This window comes from Mastomys coucha, unplaced genomic scaffold (genome assembly GCF_008632895.1).
Source record: "Mastomys coucha isolate ucsf_1 unplaced genomic scaffold, UCSF_Mcou_1 pScaffold1, whole genome shotgun sequence".
In the NCBI taxonomy this organism is placed as follows: Eukaryota; Metazoa; Chordata; class Mammalia; order Rodentia; family Muridae; genus Mastomys; species Mastomys coucha.
The window spans coordinates 33,636,629-33,652,895 of record NW_022196891.1 but is presented as its reverse complement, the minus strand read 5'-3'; the positions used below and the strand labels follow the sequence as shown (position 1 = coordinate 33,652,895).

Below are 16,267 nucleotides of genomic sequence, written 5' to 3'. Positions count from 1 at the left end.
GGAGGGGGGAGTGTCACAGAGAGACTAGTACTTAAAATATGTCTGATTTAGTTCCAAAGGCAGCTGCCTATACTCTAGGAAACTGCCAGGCTCATGGCTTTAAAATAGTTTATTGTGGTGCAGTGCTGTATCTATAGGAGGACTTTATTTCTAACAAGTCCTAAATATTGATTTTACTTGACTTATATATATTTAAAGCATCCTTCTTAAAGGGAAACATGACAGAGTATAACCCAAGTACATTTTAACTTGAGAGGAGTCTGTGCTTCAAGTTGGAACATTTTTCTTTAATCCAGAAGACATGAAGGTCTGAATTCCCAACTGTATGATTTCATGCTGATGGATTCTGAACATAATTTAAAAGAATTTTTTTTAATCAAGGTATCAAGAAACCAGATTTTAGTTTCTAATTGAACAATTTTCATTAGTGTATTATATGACTTATTCAAATGCAGGAGGAATTTGAATATGTTCAATGTCTTTAATTGTTAATAATCTTGTCAAGACCTTAAACTTCTGTCAGTTTTTTTTTAAAATCACCATAAATTCAATTTTCTCTAATTTTCCCCTAACATCTTCTTTAAAGTAGAAACTCAATGCATTTATTTAAACCTTTGCTAGGAAATCCCCCTTTGTTTTCCACAACAAATTCAGATTGTTTTTGTGTGTGCTCACTCAAATAAGCAAGGATACCACCTTAGTAGAGAAGTTAGTCATCCGAAAGCCATACATACTCCATTTCTGATCAGGCTGGCTATGCTGCAGCTCAGCTTTGTGGCTTGTGCGCGCACACACACACAGCTCTGCCTGTGTGCATGTCTTTTCCATTAGTTGGATTCTTAAAACACAGCTCCCACCCTTGAATGGGTTCCAGTGGCCTTAGGAACATTTCCCCATTTTGTTCTTGAAGTCCTTTTTCCTTTTAACTGTCAAGTGTTGACATTTGTAAAAGATCTGAGGTATTTGCTATTCAGTTTTTACAATGGTTTGTGACTGAAATTGCATGAGACTACCTAAAAACAATGTGGCAGGATTCTATGACTTACCTCTGCTTGGAACATGGATGTTAATAGGAAACCAGATTAAAAAAAAAATTGGTCAACATAGAGTATATTTTTTTTCCCTGACTGTTGGAACAAAATGGTACAAAATTGATGTAATTCTTCGGGACTATAATTCCGAGGCCAGAAAAGTCTTCACTGAGGCCTGGCATTGATGCTGAGGGTCGGTCTTGCTGAAATGTGAAATTAAACCGCAGGACCACAGAAGGGCTCAGTGGCACAATAAAAGGGCTTACTGGTGATTTCCTTAGAGTAAACAAAAGAAGAAAAGCGAGTTAGACTCTACCATCTTACTATTTTCTCTATCTTACAGGGTTTTTTTAAGCGAACTGTCCAAAACCAAAAAAGGTACACATGCATAGAGAACCAGAATTGCCAAATTGACAAAACACAGAGAAAACGCTGTCCCTACTGTCGTTTCAAAAAATGTATTGATGTTGGAATGAAGCTGGAAGGTAAGAGCCTGCCAGGAGTCCCCTGGGACATGGACTTGGAAACATTGTGTGTGGAGCAGGGAGACACTGTTTCTCTAGCCCCGGGAGGACAGAGATGGAGAGGATCTTTACATTTCCTCTGTAGAATTGCCTGCCATTTAAGCATGCTAACATCTACCAGGGAAAAGAAAGAGAAGCAGGAAAATTGTCCCTCTCCCCATCTCTTTAGTTTGGGGTGTGATACACTTAATATTGAAAATAACAACAAAACTGAAGCAGTTCTACTGAGAACAAATCAAATTCATCTGCAAAAATGTGAAAAATGAAATGAAATCACCCTTTAATTTTTTTTAAATCAAGATGCCATAGTTGTTTTTTTTCTTTGTTTGTTTGTTTGTTTTTAAGAAAATTGGCCTGGTTGTGCCACTGTTTCATTTATACAATTCATGGTTCTTGAGAAAAGTTAGTTTTTTCATTGTAAAAAGGGATTTCTTATACAGAATTTCAGGCTTTAGTAGCATAAAGAGTACACATATGTTTTAAAGAAAAAGGTAATAACTGAATCTATATAATTTAGTAACTAGGAAGCAGAAGACATACCGAGCAATGGGCTCTTGATCAATAGTGATGGTGAGCGGGCCTTCAGAGTCACTCTCACTGCCAAACGAACGCGCGCGCAGCGGGCTTCAGCTTGGCAGCCAGTGAAGTTAATATGTGACTGCTGTAAATAATTTGTACTTCATGACTGTTACGGTGTGCTGCTATTTTCCAGCCTCTGACCTGCTGGCCTTCCACAGATTAAACAGACTGCAAATAACACAATATGGCGGGGTACCCAGCACCATGCTAGAGTGTACTTCATTTGATCAAGGAAAACGCAAGCTACTTTTTTATTTGGAGGTTTTACGCTCTAGAGAACTCATTCTTGGGGAATTTATGGGAGAAAAAAAGAATTTGTGTTTTTGCATAAATTTTGCCAAATTGCTAACAAGTTTTTTCAAATAGAAGTGTCCACTTTGGTTAGTCTAAAGAAGTAATTTGATGTTAATTAATTTTATCATCAGTTCCTTTTAGTTGCCAAATAGTGGCAAGATGCTAACTTTAAGACGAGTTTTAATAATGCAAAAGATGTGATATTAAAACATAAATGATGCAATTTCATACAATATGTCATTTGATTTTTTTTTTCTAAGGAAGGAAAAAAAATTGTGTCTTTTAACCTCTACGTTATGCTGTGCTAATTGTGTGTGAGTGGCCCATGGCTATACCCGTACTTTACTGATGGTCATGGAACAATAGAATATTTGATAAATTATCTAAATTAAAAACTCTTATGATCTAGTATAGAATTTTGGATATTTAGAATGTATAGTAAATTTTTAATGTGAATGTTAAACCTAAGGTTAAAAAAGCTCAAAAAGCTTGACCTCCAGCAATCTCAGGTCCCAGGTTGTCAGTGGTTGCTGGGTTCTGTCTAATTACTATGGGCCACTGTGGGTGGCCTCAGTGGGCCCTTCTGGCTAACTCATTAGGCTTGGCCCCGATTCCACACGACTGTGGCTCAGAAGAGCCTGTGGACAACTTTGGAAAGGACTTTGTTTTAATTGTGTCTAATTCACTTCAATTCAAAGCATGCTTGGTGCTTTTCTGATGTGTATTCACAAAGTATAGGTAAAAGGGGGTTTTTCAAGAAGAGCCTGCACCTAGCCTCTGTAACAGAGTAGCCCCAAAGAACGAGGATTGAGGAAGATGTTATGAAGAAAAAGCATTTAATCCAGAAGTGGGGTTGACTCTCTTTAAAAAAGAAAAAGAGGAAGGAAGGACCCTAAGGCAGATGCACACATGCAGATGCACACATGCAGATAGATACACAGTAGGTATATAATGTTGTTTTCCATGAGAATCATGACAAGAGTTGGTATACTAGAAGCTGGCACCCCCCACCCCCAGTTTTAAATATCTGTTGTGGAAGGTCTCTAGTCCACAAAGGGCTAATGTTTTCTTGGGTACCCTAAATACGTTTTTGATTAACAACCCTCCTGAAGGAAAGAATTGATAAGGAAGACGGTTCTCTTGGGATATCTGTGGAATCTCACAGTAAAATGCTTATACGTCTCCCTCCCCCCACCCTGCCACACACACACACACACACACACACACACACACACACTTCAATTGTCAACATTTTCAAATGCTACTAACTCCTCCCTTCTTATATATTATATATCCCTCCTTTCTCTTATCAACAGCTGTAAGAGCCGACCGCATGCGAGGAGGCAGAAATAAATTTGGGCCAATGTACAAGAGAGACAGGGCCCTGAAGCAGCAGAAGAAAGCCCTCATTCGAGCCAATGGACTTAAGCTGGAAGCCATGTCTCAGGTGATTCAAGCAATGCCCTCAGACTTGACCTCTGCAATTCAGAACATTCACTCTGCCTCCAAAGGCCTACCTCTGAGCCATGTAGCCTTGCCTCCGACAGACTATGACAGAAGTCCCTTTGTCACATCTCCCATTAGCATGACAATGCCACCTCACAGCAGCCTGCATGGTTACCAGCCATATGGTCACTTTCCTAGTCGGGCCATCAAGTCTGAGTATCCTGATCCCTACTCCAGCTCTCCTGAGTCAATGATGGGCTACTCCTACATGGATGGTTACCAGACGAGTTCCCCGGCAAGCATCCCACACCTGATCCTGGAACTTTTGAAGTGTGAACCAGATGAGCCTCAAGTTCAAGCCAAGATCATGACTTATCTACAGCAAGAGCAGAGTAACCGAAACAGGCAGGAAAAGCTGAGCGCCTTTGGGCTTTTGTGCAAAATGGCGGACCAGACCCTGTTCTCCATTGTTGAGTGGGCCAGGAGCAGTATCTTCTTCAGGGAGCTGAAGGTATGTCATATCCTGACCAACCCTCTTCTCTCAGGAGAAGGCTGGCTAGGTTAGCGGCTGTTGGTTATGTTCTTGGTGCTTGAGAATAGGTTTTTCCTTTTGTTTGTATGATTTAAAGAAGAAATAGATGTGTGACCATCCCTGTAGGGTTATTATAACTTGATTTGGTAGGGCTTTCGCTCTGTGTAGCTCCTAATTGGGAGATGGTGTTTAACGTGACATTAAGTATTGTTTTGTTCCTAGTACAACACATTTATCCCTTTTAACTCAGAGATGGTTCCTAAAAAAAAGTCCTGCATCAAACAGCTCTTAAACTATTTATTTATAAGGTGACCAAGTCAGAAAATAAGCTATATTCATATAATCTTGAAGGTTTCTTTTCAAAGGACCGAACCAGTATTTAACTGTCCAGGTCCAAGACAGTGCAAATGACACCACTGCCTAGAAGCATCAGTAGGTGTTTACTGCCTGGTGGCCCTGACAGGAGGGTGGCAAACCATTGTTTCCTGAGCACATGCTCGCTGCTGTAGGCCAGTGGTGAGTGCTTGTCTACTGGCTTCCTCATGCATGCCTATGCTTTAAGTAAATGGATTGGTACATTGTGAATACAGCACTTGTTTGCATAAGGATGTATGTTTAACTACGTAATTATTTTATTTCCTGAAACTTAAAGACCAAATTAATACAGGAAAGTTATTTAGGAGTTTGGATTCTGAGCACAGACCTAGCCACATTTGGTAACCAGTCATTCCATTCCTGATATAAGCAAACCCTGATTTTGACTTCTAAGCCTTTGTCATTATAAAAAAGTCAGTGTCCGGCTTTTGCTGTCTTAGTGGGAGCCATGACAATGAGTCTCTGTGCCTCCTGCTAACCGAGGGTGCATGTCATTAAAATGTGCTGTACATACAGAGAGAGTAAAGAAGCTGCGGGTGAAGAATGTTTTTCACAGATGTTACAGAAGTATGTGTGTGGAATCACCAGACTGGGTCTAAAGAGGTCAAAATGACCTGATTGGATCTAAAAAGATGTCAATAAAACACTACCAGCATGCACTTAGAATGCATCCTGCTGGTTACTCCACTGGCCTTTGTTGCTATATAGAAATGTGGCTGATGCCAAAGACCAGGCTGCAGAGGCCAAGCAGAGCACATTGATGTTAGCACCATCAGACCAGGTGCTTTCAGAGTAAGTAGAGAACCGCTCTATGATAGAGCATTCATTCTTTAGAACGCTAAACCGAAACACTTAACATTCCGGGTACTTTCGCATTCATAGCCATGGCCCTAGGGGGGACACATCAGGTCTTTAAAAATGAAAGTGTTTTTTAGCTGTTGCTGAAAGCTGAAGTGATGGATAAAGGGGCAGTCAGGTGAACTGTATGTAGCTGGGAGATGTCTTCTTGGTCGGTATATAGCCGCGTCTGCCGCAGGCAAGGTTCAGTGCTGCCACGACTCGCTCTTCTCATCTGCAAAACTTTGCATGTGCTGCGGAGGGGGCTGGAGAGGTCGGTGCTTGTGCTGAGGTGGTTCTGCAAGGAAAGACACGAATGAGAGCATACAGAAGCACACGCTGCAGGTCTGACACGCTCCGGGCACAGTAAAGAGCGATTTTCTTTAAATTATCCTAGCTGTTTGAAAGGCTTGTCTTTATGGAACACAGTCTTGTACTGGGTCTTACATTATTCTCTTAGTTTGGCACCAGGAAACAGTATTCACCAAGGGTTACAGGATGCTCTGATTGGATTGTAGTGAACAGTCAAGGCAATACCCAAAGTTGCCAAGTAACGTTAAGTTGTGTAAGATGAATATAAAATTGAATGAGATAAAGGTACTTTCCCCTAAAGCCTGTAATAAGATGGTTTTGTCTATAATTCCTTAAAAAACAAAACAAAACAAAACAAAACACCTGGTATGGAGGCATCTGCTTGTAATCCTAGTACCCAGAAGGTTCTGAGTTCAAGGCCAGCCAGTTTACGCAGAAGTTCTATGCTAGCCTGGGTTACAGACTGAGACCCTGTCTCAAAAATAAAACAACAAAAAAGCGAAACATTTCTATTAGAAAGACAGCTAAAGAGATATGTTATAAAAATCATCAACAAAATAATGGTTGTTTATATGCACAAAAGAAAACGTTACAGGGTATATGAATGCTCTAATCATAGGTTAGACTTCAAGAGCACTGGGAAAATGGTCAGGTTTTTTGTTTGTTTGTTTGTTTTTGTTATTGTTTTTGTTTTTTGTTTTTCCAAGATAAGGTTTCTCTGTGTAGCCCAGGCTGTCCTGGAACTCACTCTGTAGACCAGGCTGGCCTCAAACTCAGAAATCCACCTGCCTCTGCCTCCCAAGTGCTGGGATTAAAGGTGTGTACCACCACTGCCCGGCCTGAAAAAAGGACAGTTTTTGAATGTCCTTCCCTTTCAGCTAAATTTTGGAGTGCAATTCTTTCCAATGGCATGACATGTCCATATCTTGGTTTGCAATGGGGCACTGACATCTTTACCCCTGTTGTTTAATGTGTGCTTGGCAGGCTATCATCATAGGAAGTAGATTGAAAAGTAAGAACATAAAAACTCCTGGGTACCTAGGAGGGGTAGGGACTTCTCCAACAGGGCAGACAACCTGGACCCACTCAGCTTAAGTCTTCTTCAGAGAATCAATGGTAGAGCTTGGGATAACTTCAGGATCGCTTAAGCATTGCTGTGAAAGGAGAATTACGCTTCTACTTGTATATAAATTTACGTTGTCAAAAAACAGAGCAAGTCCTCTGAAATCAGCACAAGGCATATAGTTTGCAAAGCTTAAAGCATGACTCATAGTAGGTAATACTCACATTGGGGCATGGTATACCAAACACATCTCATACATTCACACACAGACATACCAAACACATCTCATACATTCACACACAGACACACCACACACATCTCATACATTTACACACAGACACACCAAACACATCTCATACATTCATACAAGCACACACACCACACACACATCTCATACATTCACACACAGACACACATATCACACACACATATCTCATACATTCATACACATATACACATACATCTCATACATTCACACACATATAAGCACACACCTCTCATACATTGACACACACATACACAAACCACACACATCTCATACATTCACACACATATATACACATACCACACACACACCCCCCCCCCACAGTCTCATACATTCACACACATGCATGCACAGATGCACATCCTTAAAGCCAGGTTTCCCATGATCGTCTGCAATCTACTTTTAATAGACTTATTCTAGGACTTTATTCTGCTTCACTCTCGTCTACTTCATGCTTTGTTTTGCTTTTGATTCTGGTCGTGATCCACTAAGTTGCTTTCATGACCCACTAATCACACATGACCCAAAGTTCAAGAAGTATTCCTCCGGGAAAGGTTCTGTGGACTGTCCACTTGGCTGTCACCTACCTGTCACCACTCACTGCCTCTTCTGGCTTAGGCTGGAAGACATGCCTACAGCCTACAGTCTTCATTCCTTTTGTTGAAGTTGTGACTTTTAAGTCTCATCTGGGAAGATGAGTGGTCAACTTTAAACACTTGTCATGTTCTTGTTAGTGTTACAGCAAATTGTCCATCAAGTGACACATTTAGGGGACAGAAAGCTCCTGGAAGAGAATAGGATAATAAGGCAATTATGCAAACAACCTCTTGATCACACCATGGGACAAGTTACACTTCCTGCCATCTCAAAAGGGGAGAACAGATTTTCTTTACTAGTTGCAGGAACAGAAGGGCCTGTGGGCAGTTTTGCTTCGTATCTGAAAAGGGAATCTCAAAGCCTCCGTGTTGAGATTAGAAGTTGAGCTATAGAAAACACAATTGGAAGATGAAAGAGGATGAGGGGCACACACACACCTCAGCTGGTTTGTCTCTCACTCTCATAAACAACTTTGGCCTCAGTCCTAACGGATGACATCTAATAGAAAAAGTAATATTATGCCTTCTGTCACTTTTGAAGAAAGCACAAATGCAGCCCATGGTTCTCATTGCCTAGCTAGATTTTGTCTAGCAAGATTTTGCCAACGTTTTCAGAGCCAAAGGTGATAAGAATTACATAACAGCCACCACCTCCCTCCCCCTTTCTCTGTTTTAATGTGTGCATGGTTGTGCATATGTGTATTCATCTTTGCATGTATGCAATTGCATGTCCACATGTCTGTGTGTGTGTGTGTTGGCCAGTGTTTGTGGTCCTGTGTTTTCTTCCATGCCTCTCCAACTTATATATCCAGGCAGGGTTTCTCCAGAATCCAGTGCAAACAGTGAGGCTGGCTAGCCAGCTTGCTCCAGATTTTCTGTCTCTTCCTCCTGCCCTGCAATGGCAGGCTGTCTGTCTTACACACTCAGCTTTTTACATGTGTTCTGGGGGATCAGAAGCAACACGTCATCTCCAAGCAGTCTCTCTAGACTCTTCATATGAAAGAAGAGAGGCAGAAGAGTGCGGCTACCCCTAGTGAAGGTAGAACTGAGGCTCAGAGTCACGGTCAGAGAATGAGAATTAATGTGTATCGCTCCTTAGTGTGCATGTACCCCCACACACCACACACACAGAGACAGACAGAGACATGCAGAGAGAGACAGACAACTGACGCATGCACACAAGCACCATGACCTTTGACTCCCAGAGCACAGACCTTTGCCAGTAAAGCTAGAGTGGATCTCTGGGTTCTCAGAAGTCCATCACCGCTGCCATTAAATCACTAATAATCAGCAAGACAGGTTTTCCCTGAGCCCAGACAACCCTGGGGAGGGACTGACTCACTGTAGAAAGCCTCGATAATTCTTTTCAGCCACTGGGGAACCATTTCATGGAGATCTCCTGGCTAGTGCTTCTGGGCCTTGCAAACACTCAGTAAGCAGAGTCTATGGCACTCAGGCCCTGTGAATCCACGAGTCCACACTTAGGCAGATGGCCAGACCTGGTTCTGTTCTGTTCTTTCGTCCTGGGGGCAAGGTATGTGCAGTTTGTGTTCCTTCTCCCAGAGAAGATGGGCAGAACAAGAAAGGGATTAGAGTCCAGCTCACATGTCAGCCGGAGACATGAAACGTAATCCTCTGAACTTTAAATGGTCTGTGCTCAGGACATCTCCATCCTGCTGTCCTTCCCAGGGAAGGAAGATGTTCCACTTCCTCCATTACCTACATCACCTGTGACTTGAATATCTATCTCATAAACATGAGTACAGTGAGAAAACAATTCCCACTTTGTCAAACAACTAACGAATCTGGAGTATCTATTTGATCTTTTAATGAGACCAGATGTCCTCAGAGGATTCTGGGAATGCATATAGAAGAACTTCCCCTCCATGAATGATTCTGATACATGTAGGAAGAAAAAAGTCTAAATTAATCCTGACTGCAACTCGTAACTAGCATTTCTGTGGAAAATAGGTCTCAGAGACTTGGGGAGTTTGTGTCAAAGGAATTCAGTCATGTCGAAGGCAGGTTTTTAGTGTGGTTTTCTCTAAATCAAAACAGCAAAGGCTGGGGCTAAGATTTCTTTCTTTTTATTTTTTTCTGATCCATTACAGAATTTCTAAGCAGGGCTGCATTTATTTTTAACATTTATCTCCCAGTCTTTCCCTTTTTGAGATGGGGTCTTACTATGTAACCAAAGCTGGCCTAGAACTCTGTGTAGACCAGGCTGGCCTCAGCCTCACAGAGATTCACCTGCCTTTCTCTGCCTCTCTGCCTCACTCTGCCTCTCTCTGCCTCTGCCTCTCTCTTCCTCTGCTTCTCTGCCTCTCTCTGCCCCTCTCTGCCTTTCTCTGCCTCTCTCTGCCTCTGCCTCTCTCTGCCTCTGCCTCTCTCTGCCTCTGCCTCTCTCTGCCTCTGCCTCTCTCTGCCTCTCTCTGCCTCTCTCTCTCTCTGCCTCACTCTGCCTCACTCTGCCTCTCTCTGCCTCTTTCTGCCTCACTCTGCCTCACTCTGCCTCTCTCTCTGCCTCTCTCTGCCTCTCAGGCGCTGAGATTACCACTATATGCCACCAGACCAGACTACCAGCCTACAGTTCATAGTTCACCTTTCCCAACCAATACACTTGTTGTATTGGAGCTGCCCCAATTTTAGAAACATTTTTAAAAGATTCATTTTAATTTAAATTACAAATATTCATGTGTGCGTCTATGTAAGGAGGTGAACATTTGAGTACAGTTGCACTCTAGCAGGGGTCTAGAGGTGGTGTTACAAGTAGTTGTGAACCATCTGAGGTAAGTGCTGGGTCCTCTGTAAGAGTGTGAAGTACTCAACCAGGGAGCCATCTCTCCCTCCCCTATTCTTTATTAAGGTTAGTTCTTCCCCTCACTCTCAGTCCCCATCTTGTGTGTGTGTGTTTGGGGGGGGGGGGTACAAGGGGGACATAGGAGCCTGCCTATGTATCTCATTCCACCTCCCACTTGGCTTTCTGCCTTGCCTGGACTGGTACAGTCATCCAGGTTCCAGGACCTTAGGCACACAGTTCACCTACCTACCTTTGTTTTCACTTTTGGGTGAAAGACATTAATAAGGTGGCAAAGAAAGAAACTTTCAATCTTATTTTTTTTCCTATCAAATTTCTCAAAGCCAATTAAATGATACCACTGGTTGCTCATCAAAACAAAACAAAAAGCCAATAAAATAAATACATTACATCCAGATTCACAATGACAGGGCAGTTTCCAAGGCAGGGGGAGACTGTTTCCTTCACTAGAGTTGGACAGGGATATTTTCTTCATCTTTGTAAAGCTGGTGAGTTGATAAGCCAGCAGGTATGGCATCCGGCATCCCGCATCCCTCACCCCACCTGTCAGATCCATCTCTTTCGGGTTTTCAGCTTACAGGGTGATCTGAAGCAAGCCTGTGATGGTGAGGGGTGTGAATACCTGTGTTTGCTTCTCACTGTAGACCAGAGGGGTCAGCTCTTAGTACTCCTGCTTTGTGCTCTGGTTAGTAGGTTGGTGGGACAGTCGAACATGCCCATCAGGCAGTGCTGAGGGATAATCTTCATCTGTTTGTATATTTTGGAATCTTTAAAGTTACTTTATTTGTGTGTGCACATAGCAACGTTCAGGAGACAGTTCCACTTCTCACGTTTACCCCATACTTCTCTGCTAGGCTGTTTGGATGGCAGGTCCCTGTACCTGTTGAGCCATCTCTCCAGCTTCTACACCTGTGTTCTTCAGGGATGCCATGACAGTGCCACAAGCTGTCAGGCACGATGATGCACTAAGGAGTCTGAGGCAAGAGGATTGTGAGTTCGAGGCCAGCTCGCTTACGTAGTAAGACCTTGTCTCCCAAAACAAAAGACACATTGAAGCCTCCATATACTAGTGACTTCTTTTGATTAAAATACAACTTAACATCCCTTCCTTAGGGTTTATCATCCTTAGGGTGCAGGCATATGAGCAATTCTGTTACCACACAGTTCCTATAAGTCCCTTTTAGCAAGCCCCCTTCTCTACTCCACCTTGATCTGCTTTTCTTATGATTCTCAGATACTTTAAAATAATAGAATTAAGGCTAGATGTGTGATGATTCATGTGGATCTCTGAGATCAAGGCCAGCCTGGTGTATACATAGTGAGTTCCATGACAGCTAGGGCTACACAGAGAGACCCTTTCTCAAAAACAACCTAGCAAAGACACACACACACACACACACACACACACACAGAGAGAGAGAGAGAGAGAGAGAGAGAGAGAGAGAGAGAGAGAGAGACAGATTAAATTGCTTTGTTTTGCAAGCTGCAAGCTCCATTTAACCTCCTGAGCTCATTGAACTTGGGAGGCTGCACAGCTCATCGAACTCGTCATAATCACAGGCACAGATCCTTCCTGGAAAGCCAGCATTTCTCCAAGAAAAAACTTCTTGTTCTGAAGTCAGCATCTTAACTTCTTGATGGCTTTGTTTATACAGCCAGCAAATCTCCCATCTTAGTCTATCTGTAATACTTGAATATGGGGAGGGCGTCTGTATAGAAGTCGCAGCTGAGAAATCCAAGAGTAACAGGGAAGGCCTTGTCAGATGTGTGTGGGGGGCACGCATGTGATGAGAATGGGCAGGTTTCCTGAGGTCAGGTGAAAGAGCACTGATTTTTATTGGGTCTACACTATAGAAAGTGCAGGGTTGACAGCTCATGGTAAAGTATAACACACCTTACCTGCCTTTTGCTCTAGTTTCTTGAGAGAAGGACTCCTGTAGCTTAGGTTGGCCTCAGCCTTAAAACACTAGCTCAAGCCAGCCTTAACTTCTCTATCTCTTGCCTCTAAAGAGTTGGGATCTCAGCCTGGTCTACCACTCCAGGCTCCTACTGTGGCCAGCTTCTGGAGTCTCTTTTTGTTCAAAGAGAAATAGAACTAAGTTTGGGTCACAGTTCATGTATAAGATATTAATTCTAGAGGATACATTCCCCCTGTCCCTCAACACACTTCGAAGATTACTAGTCTATAGGGATATGAGCTAATTGTTTAGTAAAAAGATATTATAAGCTGGACACGGTAGCACATATAATGCCAGCCCATGGAAGCCTGAGGCAGGAGACCAGGAGTGTACTGGGGGTCACAGGGACAGCCCTGTCTTAACCAGTGTCTTTTTCAGGCCCAAATCTATTCCTTTTGTTTTTGTTGTTGTTGTTTTTAAAACAAATTGGTCCTTTTAGTCCAAAAATGTATTCCTAAAATGATGTATCTTAACTGAATCAGCTAGGAGGTCCCAGGAGAATGGGAGCAATGGGGGACAGAAAGGAATGGGGTATGGGGAACTCTGAGGGCCATCTTACCTCAAGGCCTGGTGTGGGAATAACAAAGTAGCAAAAATATAATGTTATGGTTTGGAGTCATCACAACATGAGGAACTGTATTAAAGGCTCAAAGCCTTAGGAAGGTTGAGAAGCAGTGGTTTATACAATGACATTAAGACCCAAGGCATTTACTGATTCAGATGCACAGTTAAAACTTGAGTAGTGATATTAAGACAACTATATAAAGTCCTTCGGACGTAAAATGTAGGCTATATCCTGACTGTCACCACTGTCGTGTGAGTTCTAGACTTGATGCTTTTCACTGCAGAGGGACCCTTCTCTAAGTTGACTCAAGGATATGGAAATCCATTGCTCTTTTAATTTTGTTCCTTCAAGTAAGGGAGCTCGTTGTAGGAAATTGAGTGTAGAGCCATACTCTAAGCTTGCATCAGAATAGACAGGTGTCTGCATGGGGAACGGGGAGCCTGTTCTGGGAACAGCTTTTCTTGTAAAGTGGCCCACACCTGCAGGCACAGAGAGGGTATCAGGTGTGGGTAGCAGGTGTGAGGTAGCAGGTGTGGGTACCAAGTGTGGGTAGCAGGTGTGGGTAGCAGTGTGAGGTAGCTGGTGTGGGTAGCAGGTGTGGGTAGCAGGTACGGGTAGCAGGTACGGGTAGCAGGTATGGGTAGCAGGTACGGGTAGCAGGTGTGGGTAGCAGGTGTGAGGTAGCAGGTGTGGGTAGTAGGTGTGAAGGTGTGAGTAGCAGGTGTGAGGTAGCTGGGTGGGGGTCCTTAAATTCATGAACACCTGGGTGAGCTTTCTCTGCCCTCTCCAGCCTCCAGGGACCAGTACTACTTCCTTGCTGAATATGCAGTAGAAATGGTGCATTTGTCAGTTTGTCTACTTAGAAGCAGTTCTGTCCATGCCTGCTTGCTGAGAACAATTAGTCAGTGTGCTTAAGACTTCCTCTAAGGCTTGCCCTTGCCCAGCAGAGCACATACTTAACTAGCTCATTCATCCACGGATTGCCCACCTGTTAGTATGAGTTCCTCCGGGTGGGGGCTAGCGGGGTGGGATCCCCTGGGTCCTTGTGTGTACCATGCATCCATGGGTAGCAGACTAGTGAAACCAGCAAACATGACTCACACTTGACACCCGTTCATGTACTGTGGAAGGACTTTGTCCCCCCTCCCCCCAAACCTGTGAAGTGCAATAGATCCTTTTATTTCCTGGGCTAACTGGAGAATGATTTTACTCTGACTTGTTCTTCCGAAGCTTGGGAAGTAGACCACACAAGAACTCAACATCCATTTACAGAATGGCTGCATGGAGATTGGGCATTTAAACTACTCTTGGAGCTAGGGCCATCCATCCATCTCTAACCCAAGAACATCACCTGTAACCAAGCACAAGCACAGACAGTCCATTACTTCCTCTAGCATTTTGGCTGTTTCTCTAATGTCTGACACCAAAAACCTGATCCTAGGTTGTCTCGGGCCAGATAGAGCTTGGACAGCCAGGAGGTTGGGAGCCCTGCTGGCTGCCTGGGCTTCTAGCCTAGTCTGGATCATTGGCCTTACTATTTTTCTACTCTCTCAGCCATCCAGACTCATCTTCCTCCTCAGCTTCCTTTATTCTTTATGTTGCCTTAGATCCCAGGGCCTGCGGGTTTCCTTATCCTTCAGTGCAGGATAGGGAACCTAGTGGTTTCTGACCGCTGCCCTTGGCTCTATGTTCTCTCACCCTCTCTCTGGTGGAGAGTGGAAGACGGCAGTCTCTTGAGGTTGGCAGATGAGTAGATAGTCCCAGAGACCCGCCACACCTTGCAGTTCCTTCCAAATCTTCTACTGGGTCATTGTCCATAGAGGGTGCATAGAGGGACTCATGGTTTTTATGTAATTCCCACTGATGAGCCAGAGAGAGAGAGAGAGAGAAAAAGAGAGAGAGAGAGGGGGGTGGGTATCAGGCTTGGCAGGGTGGGCAGATGGGGTCCGTGCCACTCATACAAAAGCAACTTTGAAATTCCTGTCTTCTAGGGAATGGACGAGTGAGAGCTAAGTAAAGAAAATCCACTCTTGTTTTCAGATAGCGGCAGGTTTCCATTCCATGCATGGCAACAGATTCCAATGCAGTTCTTTCAGCCACATATCCACCCAGTCCTACAGGTTGCTGCCTATGCTCACTTCCTTTTACCTTCCTTCAGAATCATCTTCATATGCCATATGAATTACCTAACTCTCTGATTTTCTTTTTTTAAAATGATGGCTGTGCTGGGGCTTTGAGCCCAGAGCCTCCTAAGAGCTAGGTGAGAGCACTCTAACATGGTACTATTTCCCAGCCCAGTTCATGTATGGTCTAGTCTAAAGGAATAGCCAAACCCTTTGGGAGAGAGATTACAAGTCTAAAGTTCACGGGACCATTGAGGGCTGTCATTTGGCCATCTCAGAGCACATTGCCCTAGAGACTGAGAGATGCCCCTTGGGCTGTACGTCACTAAGGATTAACTTTACACCCAATCATGATCCAGACAAAATTTTGATTTTGTACAAAGCTTTTCCTTTATATGAATATAATTCACCTAAAGCAGTGGTTCTCCACTTACATATGGGTTGTGAACCCCTGAGGTCTAAATATCAGATAGACTGCATATCAGATAGCTACATTACGATTCATACCAATAGCAAAATTACAATTATGAAGTAGCAATGAGATAATTTCATGGTTGGGGGTCACCCCAACATGACTAACTGTGTTAACCCAACAGTAGGAAGGTTGGGAACCACTGGTCTAAAACTCGCCCTTTACTGTGCAACCAGAGTGCCACAGGCAGAGTTCAGGCCTGGTGTCTGTCCTTCCTGATCACAGCAGAGAAGAAACTGGCCTTCCACAGTGGGACCTTCCACAGCAGGACCTTCCACAGCGGGACCACGTGCCAGGGGGCACCCTTGACCCCAGAGAAGTATAGCAAATGAAGTTGAAAGAATTTCTTTACTTTCCCTTCCTTCCTTCCTTCCTCCCTCCTTTCTTCCCTCCCTCCCCCCTCCCTCCCTCCTTCTTTTCCTTTTTTTTTGTTTTTTGTTTTGTTTTTTTGTTTTTTTGTTTTTTTTTTTAGACAGG

At 43.4% G+C, this 16,267-nt stretch overlaps 1 protein-coding gene across 3 annotated transcripts in view; it reads left to right on the top strand.

The window, feature by feature from the left end:
• Window positions 1-16,267, top strand: part of Nr5a2 (nuclear receptor subfamily 5 group A member 2) — a 110,784-nt gene that overhangs the window by 4,400 nt on the left and 90,117 nt on the right. For all 3 annotated transcript variants that reach the window (XM_031384064.1, XM_031384067.1, XM_031384072.1), the window contains exons 3-4: window positions 1,375-1,516; window positions 3,745-4,385. In XM_031384064.1, the coding sequence (XP_031239924.1) occupies window positions 1,375-1,516; window positions 3,745-4,385 (783 nt within the window). The remainder of the gene's footprint in view (window positions 1-1,374; window positions 1,517-3,744; window positions 4,386-16,267) is intronic.